The following is a 19203-nucleotide window of genomic DNA, read 5'->3' on the forward strand; positions in this document are numbered from 1 at the left end:
CCCTTTGTTGAAGTTTTCACTTTTTTATCCATTCTTCTGAGTTTTGTGACCATATTTAAGATTATTAATTTCAGCTCTTTATCAGGTAAGTTACTATCTCCATTTTATTTGACTCTCTGTTGGTTTCTATGCATTAGATGAAACAACCATCTCTCCCTGTCTTGAATGGTTGGCCTTATACAGGAGCTGAACCTTAAAACTCAACCCTGCCCTAGCTTTTGGCTGTCTGTTAAGATTATTTTTAATGTTTATTTTTTAGAGAGAGAGGGAAAGCAGGAGAGGGAGAGAGAGAGAGGGACAGATGATCTGAGGCAGGCTCTGCACTGATAGCAGTGAGCCCAAGCCCAATGTGGGATTCAAACTTAACAAACTGTGAGATCATGACCTGAGCCAAAGTCGGATGCTCAACCAACTGAGCCACTCAGGCACCCTCTATTTTATTTTTAATAGATCCCTGTAGTTGGGGTATTCCAAATAGTTATACAAAGCAAGGGAGAGCCTCCATCAGCACCTAGATTCAGGCTGATAAACCAGAGCCTTAGTTAGGCAGTAGCTTTAAAAAAAATTTTTTTTTAAACGTTTATTTATTTTTGAGACAGAGAGAGACAGAGCATGAACGGGGGAGGGTCAGAGAGAGGGAGACACAGAATCTGAAACAGGCTCCAGGCTCTGAGTTGTCAGCACAGGGCCAATTCAAGGCCTGAACTCAGGGATGGCGAGATCATGACCTGAGCCGAAGTCGGCCGCTTAACCGACTGAGCCACCCAGGCGCCCCAGGCAGTAGCTTTTTAAAGAATACAAATAAATACAGTCCAGTGGGACCACAGACATGAGACCCACCAGCCATCAGAGCCAGGCAATCTGGATGTGTTGCCTGCATGGCAGTTGTGAAAATTGTAGCACCAGACAAGTTTATTAGCTCCTTTCTGGGAGACTCCACAAGCTGTGACGCAGAGGGAGAGTGCAAAGACCACATCCTCTGGCCTACATTCCCTGAAGGCACTTCTGTATGCTCCAGATATGTGCCAAACCTGAAATCTTTCCCTAAGGCCGAAGCTCCAGGACAAGCAAGTCTGCCTTTTTTTTTGACAGAATGGGGCTGTGTTTCAGTCTGCTGTGTGCTGTGCCACGAAGTACCTGTGCCACCAAGTCTCTGGTTAGTGCATTTCTGGGAGACTCCAGAACTCCAGCACTGCTGCTACCAGAGCCAGGCATTCAAGGGTTATCCTCTTGGTTGCAGCTGCAAAAATCAGGGCACCAGACACATGTAAGAGGTCCCCTCTAAGAGATGCTGATGCTCTGAAGTGCAGCAGAGGGAGAACCAGAGATAGTGCCTGGCTCTCTGAGGGCCCAGAAAAGGTTTACAGTCAGCCCGTAAATGTGTTTAATTAGAAGCCTGCCTCTCAGATTGCAATGATGACAAAACTATTAGGCCTCTTTTACAAAAAGACTGAGCTCCTAGTTGTTACCTGTTGCTATGCCAAAGAGGTGGTATCTGTTTAAGAATTATTTTTCTGTGTGTTACAGTCCTGTGGCATTTGTGAGCATTAACTCCACTGGCCAGCAGAACCAGGTGATGTGGAGGTGTCCCCTGGAAGCAGCTGTACAAATCAAGGCACCAGCCAAGAACTTAAGTTCCTTTCTTGAAGATAAGGGCAAGTTTAAGCAAGGCAGATGGAGAACGTAAATACTGCATCCACTGAGCAATTCTCTGGATATCTATAAATGTGCCAAATCAGAAGCCTTAGGTCAGACCCTCTGGTCAGAGCTCCTGGACAAGCAAATAGGCCTCCTTGTCAATTTGGGACTGGGTTTCAGTCTGCTATCGATACTCTCCCAGGGGAGTGCCAGTCTGCCAAGAACTGCCTCTCTGATTGTTGTGTTCCTGGGTCCCTTAAGATGATAAGCTGCTTGTTCTTGAGAGCCAGGTGATCAAGGGGTGTTTCCTGAGTGGCAGACACAAAAACTGGGTCACCAGACATAAAAACCGGGATACCAGACATGGGTAAAAGCTCTCCTTTAGGAGATACTGGTGTTCTAGAGCACAACAGAGAGAGAGATCAGGAAGAATTCACCCACCGGCCTTCTTTCCCAGAGAGTATTCCCGTAGGCCCCTGCCTCTCAGATCAATGCTTTAATTAGCAAATGAATCTCTTTGACATAAAGTCTGGGCACCTTTCAAAGAACTGTTTCTGTGCTGGGCCCTGGGGCAGGTGAGTCGGCACATGAACCTTTTAAGAATCATCAGTCTGGTGGGTATGAACCCTGTTGGTCTTCAAAGCCAGATGTTTTGGGGACTCCTCTGTCAGGTGGCAGTCTTAAAAGTGGGATACCCAATGTGGGATCAAACACTTTGCTTCTCTGGGAGAAGCTCCAGCTTTTGAATCCCCTTCTGATTATGGATCGGCGGTGGGTTTATCATAAGATTGTCTCAGTCTTTCCTATGTACTTTGATATGGTTTTTCCCATGTTTGCCAGATGTGAAGAGCTCATGCTGCCAGGTTTTAGGGTTTTTTTTTTCCAGAGGAAATTATTCCATAGATATAGCTATAGATCTAGTGTGTCCATGTTAGGTGAGTGTAGGATCTTCTTCCTACGTCACTATCTTGAATTGGAACCGTTTTTTATTTTCTTTCCCTACTAGAGTTAACATTTATATCAAATAAATTATAATGTAAAACTACAAAGAAACAAAAATATTTAACACTCACAGAGACACAATTTTGTAAAGAGGAAAGTTAACCATAATTAGCATAAGTACAATAAATTATATCTGTTGATATTTTAGGGGAAAGTATTACCAGAAGAAACACAGAAATACTTTTAAAATACAGCATCATTGCCACAGCACATGGAAACATTGCCATAAAAAATTAACGATTTTTGCTTAATTTTTCAGCCCTCTTTGAATTTATATTCTGAAATTTGATGTTCTACTGCAATTCCACTTGCATGGAGTATATTTTCCATCTCTTCAAGTTTTACATGCATCCTTAAAGCTGAAGTGTATCCATTGTTGGTACCAAATACTTGGGTCTTAGTTTTTATCCAGCCAGCCAGAGTGCCTTTTGATTGGTGAATTCAAACCACTTATGTTTAGAGTGATTTTTTAGTAAGTCCTTAACCATTAATAGCTTTTATATTTCCATTATTTCTTTTTATCTCTCTTTCGGCCTACCTTTGTAAATTGGTTATTTTTCATGGTGGTATGCTCTGTTTCCTCCTTTGTCAATTTGCTGTGGGTTTTGTCTTATTATTGATGTTCCAATTGACCTCCTGTTTTTTCTTTAACAACTTATTGTTGCTGTATTTATTTTTCCTGCTTTTTTCCTCTGACTTTATACTGTAGTTGAAGAGTTGACACACCATCCTAATATAGAGTTACAGTTTTCTAAGGTATATTTTTACTTTTACCTAGTGTGTTGTGTACTTTTGAATGTGGCTTATTAGTATGTCTTCGTTTTAGCTTGAAGAACTCTTTATCAGGTTGCTTGCAAGGCAGATTTAGTGGTGGTGAACTTTATTTCATTGGTCTGAGAAAGCCTTTATTTCCTCTTCATATCTGAAGGGAAACTTTGCCAGATTAAATATTCTTGGCTGACAATTTTTTGTCTTTCAACACTTCAAATATGTCGTCATGCTCTCTCCTGGCCAGTAGATGTTCTGCAGAGAAATACACTGATAACCTAATGGGAATTCCTACGTAAGTTACATTTTTTTTAAATTGGATGTCTTTAATATTCTTTATTATTTGTGACAGTTATGTCTTATAGAAGGTCATTGGGTATTGAGATAAAAGGGTGATCTATTAGTTGGTAGACTTGGACATACATAACTTTCCTCAGGTTTGGGAAGTTCTCAACTTTTTAAAAATTTATTTATAAACTCTGCCCCCTTCTCCGTCTCTTCTTCTGAAATCCTGATTTATTCTGATATTTGCCTTCTTTATGGATAATCACCACTCACATAGGCTTTCTTCACTTTTTTTTAACTCTAATTTCTCTCTTTTGTGTTATTTCAAAATTCTTATTCTCCATGTCAATTATTCTTTCTTCTATGTGATGGGCCTTGTTATATATGCTCTCTGTTTTATTGAATTATCAGCTCCAGAATTTGTTCTGTTTCTATAATTTCATTCTCTTTGGTTAAAAAAAAAAAAGAAAACTCATTTTGTTTGTATTTTTAATTCCTGACTTCATTGAATTGTCTTTCTGAATTTTCTTAGAACTTGTTGAGTTTCTTCATTATAGCTATCTTAAATTCTTTATCAGTTAGATCAGAATACCCTGTGCCTGTGAGCTTGATTGCTGAAGAATATAAGTTTCTCTTAGTAATGCCCTATTTCCTTGATTTTCATAACCTTTGTAGATACTTATTGGTGCTTTCACATTTGAAGTAGAAGATACCTCCTTAATTCTGCTTACTGTCTTCATATGGGGTATTATGTTCTATAGTATTGTTACTGTATTTTTCCTCTGTGTTTTTGAAGAAACCTTCTCGTCATCTTGTTCCTCCTTTGGGGCAGTTTTCTAAAGCTTTTAGGTTTTCTCTGGTTCTTATGATTTACCAGACTACAAGCATTTCTTTTGTTTTCTAGAAGGTGGCACTATAGCTCAAGTTTGTGCTGTCTACTAGAGACTACTCTCATGGTGGCACTTGAGAATCCTGCACAAGGAACTAACAGACCTTGAGGGGAGGTGTGGGTTTAGCACTGGGTGCTCCCACAGACCCAGTAGGATGATCCCAGGAGTGGTACTTCTTGTTAAGCACAGTCCTTCTCACACCATTTGAAATTCTTACCTGCTTCTTTCCCAGTATCCTCCCAACTTCCAGTTATAGAGCTCCCACCTTAGTATTCCATGTGCTGAGGCAGAAAATGGATTTCTCTAGTTGCCATAAGTAGGCAGTCACTGATTTCCCTTGCAGGAGAGGTCACTGCCACCAGATAAATCAGCACCCTTCAGTGTTTTCTTAGCCTGGAAGGTTTCTCTTACTGCTTCTTCTGCAACCAAACTCCTATATTTTTCCCTTTAGGGTAGTGTGCTAGAGTCTGCCTTAGGGAAGTCTACACTCAGGAGCATGTTCTCTCTCTGATGTGTGAGTGCCTGTTCAGATCTGCACTCACCCGATTTTTGTCCCATACTGGCAAGAGGGGTCTAGGCAGTTTGGCTACCTTCTCTGGTTCCCCAGCTCTTACAGAGGTTGGTTTGTCTCTTACTGGCTGCACTGGTGGGTGAGACTCCTGCCAGGTTCTTTGGAGTAAGGTTATAGGTCTGAAAACACCCACGAGGGTGCTTTGGTTTATGTATGAATGTCAAATCTTTTGATTAAAAAGGGGGATAAGTAGGAGAAACATTTTATGCCAGCATGTTGCTGACCTCACCAGGACTGTCAGATGTTCACTTTAGAATGTTCACTTTGGCTGCAGGGTGGAGAAGAGCTGGAGAGGTCAGAAGTAGAAGCCTGAAATGAAGAAACATTCATGATTCTTACTCCATAATCTAAAGCATTGCATTTGATTTTATTTATAGTATTCTATCATTTATAAGGTTATTTTAGCATTGGTCTAATAGGATTTTCCCATTGAATGAGAAATAGTAACTAGGTTACATCATTAAACCTACAAAGTGATATTGTAATTAAAAAGTTTGAAATATATGAGGGAAAATGAAAATATTATGTATTTATCAATAATGGCTTTTTAAATTACTGTAAATATATTGAGCTATACTTTACAAAAGAAGGAAGGATGTCATTTGTATCTGGCATAGGCTGTTTGGTACCCTTTATTTATAAAATGAAAACTTAGAAAATACAACATTCCATCTAAAGGGAGAATTACCCAAGGTAACATTACATAAGAATACCTATATCCTTACCAATCTGCTTTCATTGAAGTTAAAAAGCAAATACCAGAGCTACTGAAAACTATGACTATCCTAGCAATACTTACAACACACAGAATTGAATTTGATCTTAATGATAAAACTTCCTATTAATAAAATGAAGTCTCGATAATATTATACAATGTAGGGGATATTTTCATTAAATGCTATCTGATTTTAAGCTTCTGTGACAGCTGTTAGCACTGATTTATGTAAAATTCATTTTACTTTAATTGGGTAATTGAAAACAAAGGCACTTTGTATTGCAGTAGCATAGAAATTTATTTTTATTTTTACATAGAGAGCGAGAAGCTCAAGCAGACCCCATGCTCACTCAGCATGGAGCCCAATGTGTGGCTTGACCCCATCACCCTGGGATCATAGCCTGAGCCAAAATCAAGAGTTGGATGCTCAACTGGCCAACCCACCCAGACACCCCCTAGAAGTTTCTAATTACATGCATGCTTCATAGAGACCAAACCCTAAAGTTAAGATAAACATTTTGATGTTATTCGATTGTCATAAAGATGTTTAATGACTACTGATAAGTCAGTAAAATTAGTAATGAAAGTGAAAATTTTCACATTATTTGATAGTCACATCTTAAGTACTAGGTGGAAGTAGCATTCAAAATCGTTTTGCTAGCCATAATTAGTTTTTTTAAATTTGTATATAAGTAATGTTTTTCAGTTTACAAAATGATTGTTCTGTGCACAGTATTTAAAAAATACTTTTGGTTACTGCTTTCTACAATTATGGTTGAGATCTATCTATAAACCATTATCAACAAGCATTCATAGTACTAGCACATATTATTTTTTCAGTAATTTTGGAATAAATCCTTTGAGTAATAGTACACATATGTAGATTATTTTGTGAAATATTGTTTTAATGATAGAAGACGTTGTCATTTAAAGATACCTGCTATTAGGATGCTTGGGTGACTCAGTTAAGCATCTGACCCTTGATCTCTGCTCAAGTCATGATCTCATGGTTTATGAGTTTGACACCCTTGTGGGGCTCTGCACTGATGGCGTGGAGACTGCCTGGGATTCTCTCTCTCTCCCCCTCCCCCACTCTGTCTCTCAAAATAAATAAACTTTAAAAAGATATTTGCTATTGACTCCATTTAAATGTAAACTTAGTTGGTCATACCTGGGAATAGAATCCATCCAGATTTTTCTGGACCATGTTCTTTTAAAGAAACCTATGTCTGGATGTAGAATATATCCCTATTCTTTATAAGAAATATAGGAAGACGTATTGGATGGTGGTCGAACATTTGGGTTCTGAATTCAGATTGCCCATTTTGACTCCAAGTGTCTGACTCATTTAGTAACTAGAGAGTCATGAGAATGGAGGTAAAAAGTATAAACTGTTGAGCATATTATTTCACAGTAACAACATTGACTAAGAACTTTCTCCCTTAGAATTCTCTGTTGACTACTTATTGAACATAAACGTTATCTTAATGAAAGTATATTCCATGTTTTAATAACCTTTTTTTCATTATAAATAATTAATCAATTTTTTGTTTTAGGTCACTTTTCACATCGAGCCATATAGCAATCGGGATGATCAAAACATGTACAAAAATGTCAAATATATTATAGACAAGTGAGTTTCTTCTGTGTTTATAATTATTTTTTATGAGCCAGTGATAATTACAGTTATAAGAAGAGTAAATTTAAATGTATTTGAGAGATTTGAATGAGTTATGATTTGATACATTAAAACTAATCATTTTGAGGAATATTTATGAAATTCCGTATAATTCACTTTCTGTGTAAATAGATTGTTCACTTTACTGTTTGTGTTTATTAAGCTGTTTATGATTTCTCATATCATATAAATGATATAAAATATTTTAAATTGATGTTATTAAACCACAAATATTAAGTTTTGTCTAATTATGAAACATGAACTGCTTCTCTATCAGTGGACTCACATCTAATATTTATATTTAATCTGATTATAAGGAAACATTAATTTTGTTCAAGGATTTTACTGATGAGAACTGTGACAGATACTATATACTCTTAAAAAGAAACTCGTCAGCAACAGGGAGACATTGATTAGTAGGAAGCAGTTGACATATTCATATAGAAAATGGGCTTTTTATGGTATTGGTCATTATTTGTAAACCTCAATATAAGATAGTTAATTTGTTGTTAGGTAATGTCTTGATGTATCCAGTATCTCATTTTTCTAATCTGCAAAATTGAAAATACTTTAATCATTACCCATAATACAACTGATCCCCCTCAAAGAAAGTGAACAATGTGCTTATTAAACTGCATGCATTACCTTCATTTTCAATATAGAAACAGTTATGGTCTATGGAAAATGAGTTGCAGATATTCATTTCATTTTTACATATTTTTGTATTTTAGGTATGGAAATCATCCAGCCTTTTATAGGTACCAGACTAAGACTGGCAATTCCCTTCCTATGTTTTATATCTATGATTCCTATATCACAAAGCCTGAAAAATGGGCCAATCTGTTAACCACCACAGGGTCTCAAAGCATTCGCAATTCTCCTTATGATGGACTGTTCATTGCACTTCTAGTAGAAAGCAAACATAGGTATGATATTCTACAAGGTGGTTTTGATGGAATTTACACATATTTTGCCACAAACGGCTTTACTTATGGCTCATCCTATGAGAACTGGGCAGGGCTAAAATTTTTTTGTGATCAGTTCAACCTACTGTTTATCCCAAGTGTGGGCCCAGGATACATAGACACCAGCATCCGTCCGTGGAACGCTCAAAATACTCGGAACCGAATCAGCGGGAAGTACTATGAAACTGCCCTGGGTGCCGCACTCCATGCCCACCCCAGTGTAATTTCCATCACCTCTTTTAATGAGTGGCACGAAGGAACTCAGATTGAAAAAGCTGTTCCCAAAAGAACCAGTAATACGGTATACCTAGATTACCGGCCTCATAAACCAAGTCTTTATCTAGAACTAACTCGCAAGTGGTCTGAAAAATACAGTAAGGAAAGAGCTGCTTATGCATTCGATCATGAGCTGCCTCTTTCTTAATGCATTTATAATTCTTATAAATCAATAAATATTTTTTGTTTTAGGAATAACTGTCAATCAGTATACACTGATACACTTAATAAAAAGAATTTGTTCTTTTTTAAAAATAGTAATGTCATCATTGCCACCCTTCACATTGCTGCACTGAAAAAATGAGAGAAAAGTGCACAATGTTCTGAATTTGCAGTTAAAATTCTACTTTGATACTTTCATTTCACAGTAAATGCTTGTGTTACATAATTAGTGCACAGTTACATCAAACTTGTATTCTGGGCCCAAGGAAATAGATTGTGTGCATATTTGGTATGTCTACTGAGGAAAATAAGGCTTAAACGATAGTGTACATGTTTCATGTAGAATTTTTTCAGTGATTCAGTCATCCAGAGTTTGAACACTAAAGTCTCCAATAAAAATACTTAAGGGAATGTAATCATAACATCAGTCTTACTGTGAATCCTATTGTGTGAGGAAGGCCTGCATCATCCTTTGAGGAATTTTGATAAACCATAGCACGCTTGGTGTTTTGTCCGTCTAATGTGTCTGCTTCACATCGATGAATTACAGATTTTAGAAGCTGTGGAAAGTTGTTTCATAAAAGTTAACACTTGCTTATCAGTTATTAAGAAAACATAGTTCACAATTGTTATTCATGTTTTTAAAATTCAATGTTAATCAGAGACCAACTGTTAGTATCAATTTTTTTTTTCTTACCTGTCATCGGATTTCCTTCTTGTTTTTAGCTATTTTTACCCAAATAGAGAAAATTTACTTAGCATTTTAAGGCCATGGAAGTGAAAATATTTTTATATCTTAAATCCATTCCTACATTTTACTTTTACCAATTTAATGATTGAAATAATCTCATTTAAAATACTTTATTGTATGTAATAACATCCCCATGTGTAAAAACATCATACATTCATGGTATCTGTCACGTTTAATGCTTGTGATCAGTTGTTTGTCATATTGTGACAAATTAATCTACCTGTATGCTAATAATGAATCTTTATTTTTTTTAATGTTTATTTATTATTGAGAGAGCATGAGCAGGGGAGGGGCAGAGAGAGGAGGAGACTACAGAATCTGAAGCAGGCTCCAGGCTCTGAGCTATTAGCACAGAGCCTGACACAGGGCTCAAACTCACAAACCATGAGATCATGACCTGAGCCGAAGTCGAACACTTAACCGACTGAGCCACCCAGGTGCCCCAACAATGAATCTCTTTAATAATAGAGTATATGTCATTCTCCAGTTCTTATAGTTAATATTTGTAATTAGAAATATAGTAAAAAATATATGCTTACATGAATATTAAAGAGAAGCAATTGGGCAGTACTAATCAAAAATACATATAAATCTTCAGGGTTTAGAGATACTCATACAGAAATAAATTAACAACAGTAGAATTAACAACAGTAGAATTAACAGTAAATTAACAATTTATCATAAAATAGTCCATCAGGTGATGAAATTTATTTTCAATCAGTGATTTTGAAGTAAAATTTCTTTGAAAAGAGGCAAGATTAGTGTTAAACTTATAACTTAATTTGCCATTTCTCAATGATCAGACGATGGGAAATTAGTACAATAGTAATCCACTTTCTCAGAAAATGACAAGAATAAATCACTATAATGATGTAAGCAAGCATCTTCATAGGACCACTCATACAGATAGAACCTGTGGATTTTTTTTTCTTCTATCCAGTTAGCCACTGTATGCTATCCTAGGGATGAATTCTAAATACATCATGCCTAATAATCACACTGTATTAAATTTTGAAGAATGCTACAGAGGAGTTTTTGATATTGCTTGTACTATATATTTGAACCTACTGTGACAGAAAAGTTTTGTGAAATGGTTCTGATTAAGGGAAAGTGGATAAAAACAAGGTCAGCAAATCCTCAACACAAATACCATCACTTCCTATTTTGCTCTCATTGCAGACCTAGATAATCAACAGCATGACCCCATCCAGCCAGTAACAGACTTCAAAGTAAGATAAAACAGATTCTGTCTTCAGTGCAGAAAGTTATTCTCAAGGGAAGAATGTTTGGAATCTGATATAATGGTTTAAGAATTTATATGAACATCGTGTGTCTTTTCACCTGTTAAAAAAATTATTAGGAATCATCTTCAATAATTCTCAAAAATGCTCTCAAAACCCTTCCTCAGGTATTCATTACAGCTGCCTGCATCATTTGACTTACAACACAGTTTATATCATTATAATCACAAGTAAATGAGAGCAAAGAACTGATTGCCTAAACTATATAGGTGTAAATTCAATAAACAGTATAATATATGCAATGCATGAATCATAATTCTTTTATGGTTTAATCAGTCTGTTTTGACTGTATAGAAAATCTTTGTTTTATTGTCCCCTTAAGGACTAATATTGTCAAAAACTGCTGTTATTAGTTTTTAAGTTGTACATTAACTTTTTTGTTTTGAAATTAAAAAATGACTATTTTGTTATATTAACTTTCATTTAATAAAAGCGTACATGAAATATATATAAAAATGTTTCTGCTTAATGAAATATTTAATTTCTGATGATTAACAGATGAAAGTAGTATTCATTCAGCACTCTATTTTCTGTTTGAAATACACAACACTCACAAAGTCTATCTTTAACTGCATATACATTTTAAATGTAAATTTGCTAAACATGTTTTTTTTATTTGGGAGATGTTTTATTTTTTTTTATTCTTTAGGCATAATTATGTTCTAACTTATGAAATTGGTCTTACCGTAACAAGCTACCAGAAAGTCTACCCAGTTTATAACCATGCACTTTTCAAACTAACCAGTCAGTTTAAACACGATGACATGTGTGAACTCTATAGTTCCTACAGAAACAGCTCTTAAAACTCTGTATCTAAATTTTGGATTAAGGTCCAACACCCTCATGTCACATAGTGTAGAAGCAATACTTTATTTATTACTATTAAAATATAAAGCAATACTTTTAAAGTATAAAGCATATAGTATAAAGTATAAAGCAATACTATTAAAGTATAAAGCAATACTTTATTACTATTAAATACTTTGTTACTTTATTAATAAATAATATTTATTTAGAAAAAGTCCAGTTACTTTCATAAATATCTACAATTTCAAAATGAAAAATGGACCTAGCCACAGCCACAGGCAGAAACGTTTTTTGGCTCACATGTTCTCTGTTTAAAAATAAACTCCAAATTGAATTTTATACTGACTTTCTTACATGTCCACGTAAAGTCTAAATGTTATTGTATGCTTACTGTAAAATTATCATTGAGAATTCAGGTACTACATTGGCTTAATTATAAAGACTCACTTATCCTTAGTCTAAAGAACTTAGTAGTAGTGCTGTTACATTTCAATTATCCGTGGAGAGAGGAACATTTTTCAATGCGATTAGTTTTTGTTGGTTTTACATAATTTAGGATATCAAAAGAATTTAAAAACTAGTAAGCAAATGATCATACATCTAAAATTTACTGAAATTAAAAGAGTAGCACTTTTTATTCTTAGTGTTCTAGATCCCATTTAAAAGCATCTTATATATTAAATTGTAAAAAAATTTAACCATGAATTTAACCATAAAGAGACTTTCAGAAAATACCCATGAAATAAATATCTCATGACATAAAACAATAGTGTACTATTATAATTCTATATACAATTCAACTTATGGTATATGATTGTATCCTCATGCTTTGTGTTTTTGACTTGAAAGAATTGGTTAAAAATCCAAGAAAAGATTGTAAACAACATAAAGTGACAGTCTTTAGCTATTCAATCACATTTAAAATTCATTACAATTATATTCGTGCATAAAAGTATGTTTGAATCAGTTTTATAAAAGCCATTAAGACACTCACTTTTGATAATATCTAATGTAATGCGATCTTTACCCTGATTTTGAAAATACAAAAAAAAAATTTAGAAGAAATTCAATTGTAATAAATACAATAAAGTTTAGAAATTTATATATTTAAACAGTCATCTAAATGTAGTGTGCCAGAACTTTTTTTGTATGTAGTAAGTTTATTTTGAAGACTGCCATTTTATATATTGTTTTTTACTTAGATTCACTAGCCATGTGGCACACTGTTAAGCCATTAATATTAAAGTAGAGCAATCTGATCTTTGGCTTCATGTAAAAAGTTAACTGTAAATCTGCTAAATTCTTACTTGAAAATTGGTGTTATATTCATTTTAGTTAAAGTACATGTGTCTTGAAAATACTCGACTTTTTAGCCATCTTGTAAAAAATGTTGAATGATAATCACTTTATGAATAAGTAGCTGAGCTCAAATTCTGTTTTATTTTTCATGAGTATTATGTATTTTCAGCTAAAGACTTAATCTCCAAATATTATTTTAATGTATAGTATTTCACTATTTTCACTTGAGTCATTCTTATATAGGGTGTAGGTAATATTTCCTTTTTTTAAAATATGTGTACTCTTTGAAAAACATAACATTTTTTCTGCAAAAAGGGGGGGGGGGGCCTGAGTGGCTCAGTCAGTTAAGTGTCCAACTTTGGCTCAGGTCATGATCTCACAGTTCATGAGTTCGAGCCCTGTATTGTGTTCTGTGCTGACAGCTCAGAGCCTGGAGCCTGCTTTGGATTCTGTTTCCCTTGCTCTCTGACCCTCCCCCACTTGCTCTCTCTCTCAAAAATAAACATTAACATTTTTTTAATCTGAACAATGAAACGAGATTTTAAAAAGAATATACATATACAGTACTAGCATACGTGGTTGACTACATATTTGGTATTGAGCTTGAGTAGTTAATATAAAATGTTATATGTTTCTTACTGCCAGAAAAGAAGCACCTCCTTTCCTCTCCAAGGTAAAGTTCACCTTGTCAACACAATTTAAAATAAAAGTTATAAGGAATATAGTCAACAGTACTATAATAGTGTTGCATGTGACAGGTAGTAACTACATTTATGGGGAGCACAGCATAATGCATAGAGTTGTTGAATCATTGTGTTGTATATCTGAAACTAATGTATATCAACCATGCAAAAAATTTCAGAAAAATAAAATTCTTAAATGGCCATTATACCTCTTGTCAAAAGTGTAAAAACCTACAGGAACCTGTCAGGTAATATAAATAAAATACATCAGGTCTAAGACCCTAGAGAGAATCCTAGGAACTGTGGACCACTCCTAAAAGGAATAGCTGCTAATCAGCTCTGTCAATGTTCATTTTGTAGTTAGGCATCACTAAAATGAAGAATTAGGTACTATGTCCATGTGTGTGTACGTTTTTCTAATTATAACGTTGGCAAATATCACAGATGATTTTAAAAATATTTGTTGGTTGGGGGTCACTAATATGTGACCTCTGAAATAAAGAATGTAAAACTATTGAATATTTGTCATAATGTTTTATTACACTTAAGAGGATTTCATGTGTCAAATTATTGTGATGATTATTGGATAAATTCCAGGTATGTAACAAACTCAGAGAAAGTGAATCCATGAGGGTTCTGATTATATGATAGCTTTTCCCAGATATTATCTAGTGCAAGATCAGAAATAAAGCACCTCAAAATGAGTTAGATGTGTATCTCTTCACCAGTCTTCTCTATTATTTAACCTAACTTGATTTTTGAATAGCTGATGTGAATTTATTTACTAAGGTCCTGGAAGGCTTTATTCTATTGTTTGTTAGGTATGGATCTGTGTTTGAAACTTCAAAAATAAATAGAAAACACTATAAGTAATTGCATTTAATTATAGCCCCCACTTCTGACTTTTTGATGCCTGCCATTCAACCTTTCTTATTCTCAACTTCCTGTTCGTTTTAAGTTTTTATTTAAATTCTAGTTTACATATAATGTAATATTACTTTCAGGAGAATTTAGTGATTTATCACTTACATATAACACAGTGCTCCTCACAAGTGCCCTCCTTAATACCCATCACTGATTTAGCTCAACCCCCTCCTTTCTCCCCTCCAGCAACCTTGTTTGTTCTTTATACTTAAAGTCTTGTTTTATGGTTTGCCTCTCTTTCCAACCCCCCCCCCCCATGTTCATCTGTTTTCTTAAATTCCACATGAGTGAAATCATATGGGATTTGCCTTTCTCAGACTTATTTTGCTTAGCATAAAATATTCTAGTTCCATCCATGTCATTGCAAATGGCAAGATTTCATTATTTTGATGGCTGAGTAATATTCCGTGTGTGTGTGTGTGTGTGTGCGCGCATGTGTATTCAACTTCTTTATTCATCGGTCAGTTAATGGACATTTAGGCTCCTTCCACAATTTGACTATTGTTGATAATACTGCTGAAAACATCAAGGTGCATGTGTCCCTTCAAATTAGTATTTTTGTATCTTTTAGGTAAATATCTAATAGTACTATTGTTGGATCATAGGATAGTTCAATTTTTTAACTTTTTGTGGAAGCTCCATACTTTTTTTGTGACTGTACCAGTTTGCATTCCCATCAACCACCAACAGTGCAAGAAGGTTCTCCTTTTTCTTCATCCTCACCAACACCTGTTGTTTCTTGTGTTGTTAATTTTAACCATTCTTATAGGTGTGAGGTGACATCTTTTGAAGTTTTGATTTGTATCAGTGGGGCACCTGGGTGGCTCAGTCAGTTGAGCGTCAGACTTTGGCTCAGGTCATGATCTCACAGTTCGTGAGTTTGAGCCCTGCACCGGGCTCTGTGCGGACAGCTCAGAGCCTGGAGCCTGTTTCAGATTCTATGTCTCACTCTGCTCCTCCCTTGCTCACACTCTGTCTCTCTCAAAAAAAAAAAAACAAAAAAAAAAAAAAAAAAAAAAAAACCACATTTTTTTAAAAAAATGAACTGATTAATGATGTTGAGCATTTTTTCACATGTCTTTTGGTCATCTGTGTGTCTACTTTGGAAAAATGTCTATTCAGGTTTTGTGCCCATTTCTTAAGTGGATTATTTGGTTTTTGGCTGTTGAGTTTGTTAAGTTTTTTTTTTTTTTTAAATAGATTTTGGATACTAACCCTTCATCATCATTTGTCATTTGCAAATATCTTCTCCCATTCCAAAGTTTGCCTTTTAGTTTCGTTATTTTCTGTTTTGTTTTAAAAAGGATACTAGTGATTTGTTAGAATATGTAACATGTGACAAAAAGTCTCCATTGAAATGGAGCAAGAATAGGAATATACATGAAGCTAGCATTGAAAGGAAAACAGTATTAATGTAAATACACTGCTATACTGGTGATTACAAATTTAACTTTAAGCTTTTGAGTAGCCAAATATGGTAAAGCATCTAATCATCCACATATTGGGTAATATCCATAGCATAAAATACAAATAACTTTCTCAGTTATTTGTAGAAAAGTAGAGCTATCTTAAGGATGTCCATTCTCAGGGCGCATGGCTGGCTTACTCAGTTAAGCCTCCGACTTCAGCTCAGGTCTTGATCTCATGGTTTGTGAGTTCAAGCCCCACGTCAGGCTCTGTGCTGACAGCTCAGAGCCTGAGCCTATTTAAGATTCTGTGTCTCCCTCTCCTTCTGACCCTCCCCCATTCATGCTCTGTCTCTCTCTGTTTCAAAAATAAACATTAAAAAATTTTTTTGATAAACATTAAAAAAAAAGATGTCCTCTCTTACCACATTTACTCAAATTAGTACTGTAAGTTCTAGCCATAACAATTAGACAACAAAAAAGAAATAAAAGGCATCTAAACTGGTAAGAAAGAAATAAAACTATTTGCAGATGACATGATATAAGACAAAACCATAGACTCCACCAAAAAACTATTAGAAATAAAAAGTGAATTCACTAAAGGTGCAGGATACAAACCTAATACATAGAAAATCTGTTGTCTTTCTATATGCAAATGACGAAAGAGACATTCAGAAAACAATTCCATTTAAATTGCATCAGAAAAATACCTAGGAGTAAACTTAACCCAAGTGGTGAAAGATCTGTACTCTGAAAACTCTAAAACACCAATGAAAAAATTGAAGATGACACAAGTGGAAAGATATACCATGCTCATGGATTGGATTAATATTGCTAAAATGTTCTTACTATCCAAAGGAATCTAAAGGTTTGCTGCAATCTCTATCAAAATACCTAGAGTATTTTTCATAGAACCAGAATGACACTAAGATATATATGGGACCACATAAAGCCCCAAGTAGCAAAATCAATCTTGGAAAAGAAAAACAAAACTTTCCCAGATTTCAAGATATACTACACAAAGCTGTAGTAATCAAAACAGTATGGCACTGGCACAAAACTTGAAACATTGATAAATAGAATAGAGAGGTTAGAAATAAACCCATGCTTATTTGGTCAATTATGACAAAGGAGGCAAGAATACAATGGGAAAAAAGACAGTCTCCTCAATAACGGTGCTGGAAAAACTGGACAGCTACATGCAAAAGAATGAAACTGGATAACTATCTTACACAATACAAAAAATAAAAGATTAAGGAAAGACCTAACTGTGAGACCTAAAACCATAAAACTCCTAGAAGAAAACAGGAAGTAATCTCTTTGATGGATTACATTACTCTAGCAATGTAATTGTAGGTATGTCTCCTTAGGAAATGACTATTTCCTGAAAATTAAACTGTTAATTAACAAACTATTGGACTATACCAAAATACAAAGCTTCTGCACAACAAAGGAAACCATCAGCAAAATGAAAAGGCAGCCTACTGAGTGGGAGAAGCTATTTGCAAAAAAAATCCAATAAGGGGTTAACATCCAAAATATATAAAAAACATCTATAACTCAACATCAGAAAAATCTGATAAAAACATGGGCAAAAGACCTGAATATACATTCTCCCAAAGAAGATCTACAGATGACCAGTAGACCCATCAACATCACTAACCATTAGGAGATACAAATCAAAACCACAATGAGATATCATCTTACACCTAACCAAAGGACTAAAATTGAAAAAAAACAGCAAGTGTTGGCAAGGATGCAGAGAAAAAGGAACGCTCATGCACTGTTGGTGGCAATGTAAATTAGTGCGGCCACTGTGGAAGTTCCTTGAAAAATTACAAGTTGAAATATATATGTTCCAGTAATTTCCCTACCTATTTACCCACAGAAAATGAAAATACTAATTTGAAAAGATATATGCACCCCTATGTTTATTCAGCAGTCGCCAAATAAGGAAGCAAAGTGTCCATCTATAGATTAATGAGTAAAGAAGATGTGGTAAATATAAATAATGGAGTATTACCCATAAAGAGAATAAAATCTTACCATCTGCAACAACATGGCTGGACCTAGAGGGTATTATGCTAAGTGAAGTAAGTCAGACAAAGACTAATACCTTAATTTCACTCAAATGTGGAATTTAAAAAACAAAAATGAATAAATAAAGCAGAAACAGACCCGTAAATAAAACGAATTGATGGTTGCCAGAAGGGAGAGGAGTGGGGGAATGAGCAAAATGGCTAAATGAGAATGGGTTGGAGATATAGACTTCCAGTTATGGAATAAAGAAGGCACAGGGATGAAAGGTACAGCACAAGGAGTATATCAATGATATAGTGTTGTATAGTGAAAAGATGATAGTTACACTCGTGGTAAATATAGCATAATGTATAGATTTGTCAAATCACTATGTTGTACACCTGAAACTAATGTAACATTGTATGTCAACTATATTGCAATTACATATATATAATTGTGTGTATGTGTATGTATATATATATGTATTTATATATACATATGTGTACATATACATGTGTACATATACATATACATATATGTACACATATATGTGTGTATATATATATAGAGTATACATAAGAGAGAGAGAGAGAGAGAGCTTAGTATTGAAAGAGGGATTTCTTTTGGAGGGTTCTTATAAAGAGGATACTGTAATATAATGAACAATATACTTGGTTAAAATTTTTTATGTTTGTTTACTTTTTGAGAGATACAGAGCACGAGTGGTGGAGGGGCAGAGAGAGGGGGAGACACAGAATCGGAAGCAGGCTCCAGGCTCTAAGCTGTCAGCACAGAGCCCAACACAGGGCTCAAAGTCACAGACCAGGAGATCATGACCTGAGCCGAAGTCAGATGCTCAACCAACTGAGCCACCCAGGCACCCCTAATGAACAATATTTTTATCAACACTCTCCTTATAATATGTCAAGACCAAATTTCATCGGGCTTTTTCTTATAAATGTCTTTACATATGTGATTTCAGTATCAGGCTAAAGCACAGTCACTGAAAGCATTTAATACCTATCCATCCATTTATCTCAAAAAGTGGATAGTCCATGTATCC

At 34.9% G+C, this 19203-nt stretch overlaps 1 protein-coding gene across 2 annotated transcripts in view; it reads left to right on the forward strand.

The window, feature by feature from the left end:
• MANEA (mannosidase endo-alpha) overlaps positions 1-12534 on the forward strand; it is a 67565-nt gene extending 55031 nt beyond the window's left edge. For both annotated transcript variants that reach the window (XM_003986390.6, XM_019830967.3), the window contains exons 4-5: positions 7426-7502; positions 8279-12534. In XM_003986390.6, coding sequence (XP_003986439.2) covers positions 7426-7502; positions 8279-8936 — 735 coding nt within the window. In that variant the 3' untranslated portion in view covers positions 8937-12534. The remainder of the gene's footprint in view (positions 1-7425; positions 7503-8278) is intronic.
• Positions 12535-19203: the final 6669 nt, after the last annotated feature.

Source organism: Felis catus, chromosome B2, assembly GCF_018350175.1.
Source record: "Felis catus isolate Fca126 chromosome B2, F.catus_Fca126_mat1.0, whole genome shotgun sequence".
Lineage (NCBI taxonomy): Eukaryota > Metazoa > Chordata > Mammalia > Carnivora > Felidae > Felis > Felis catus.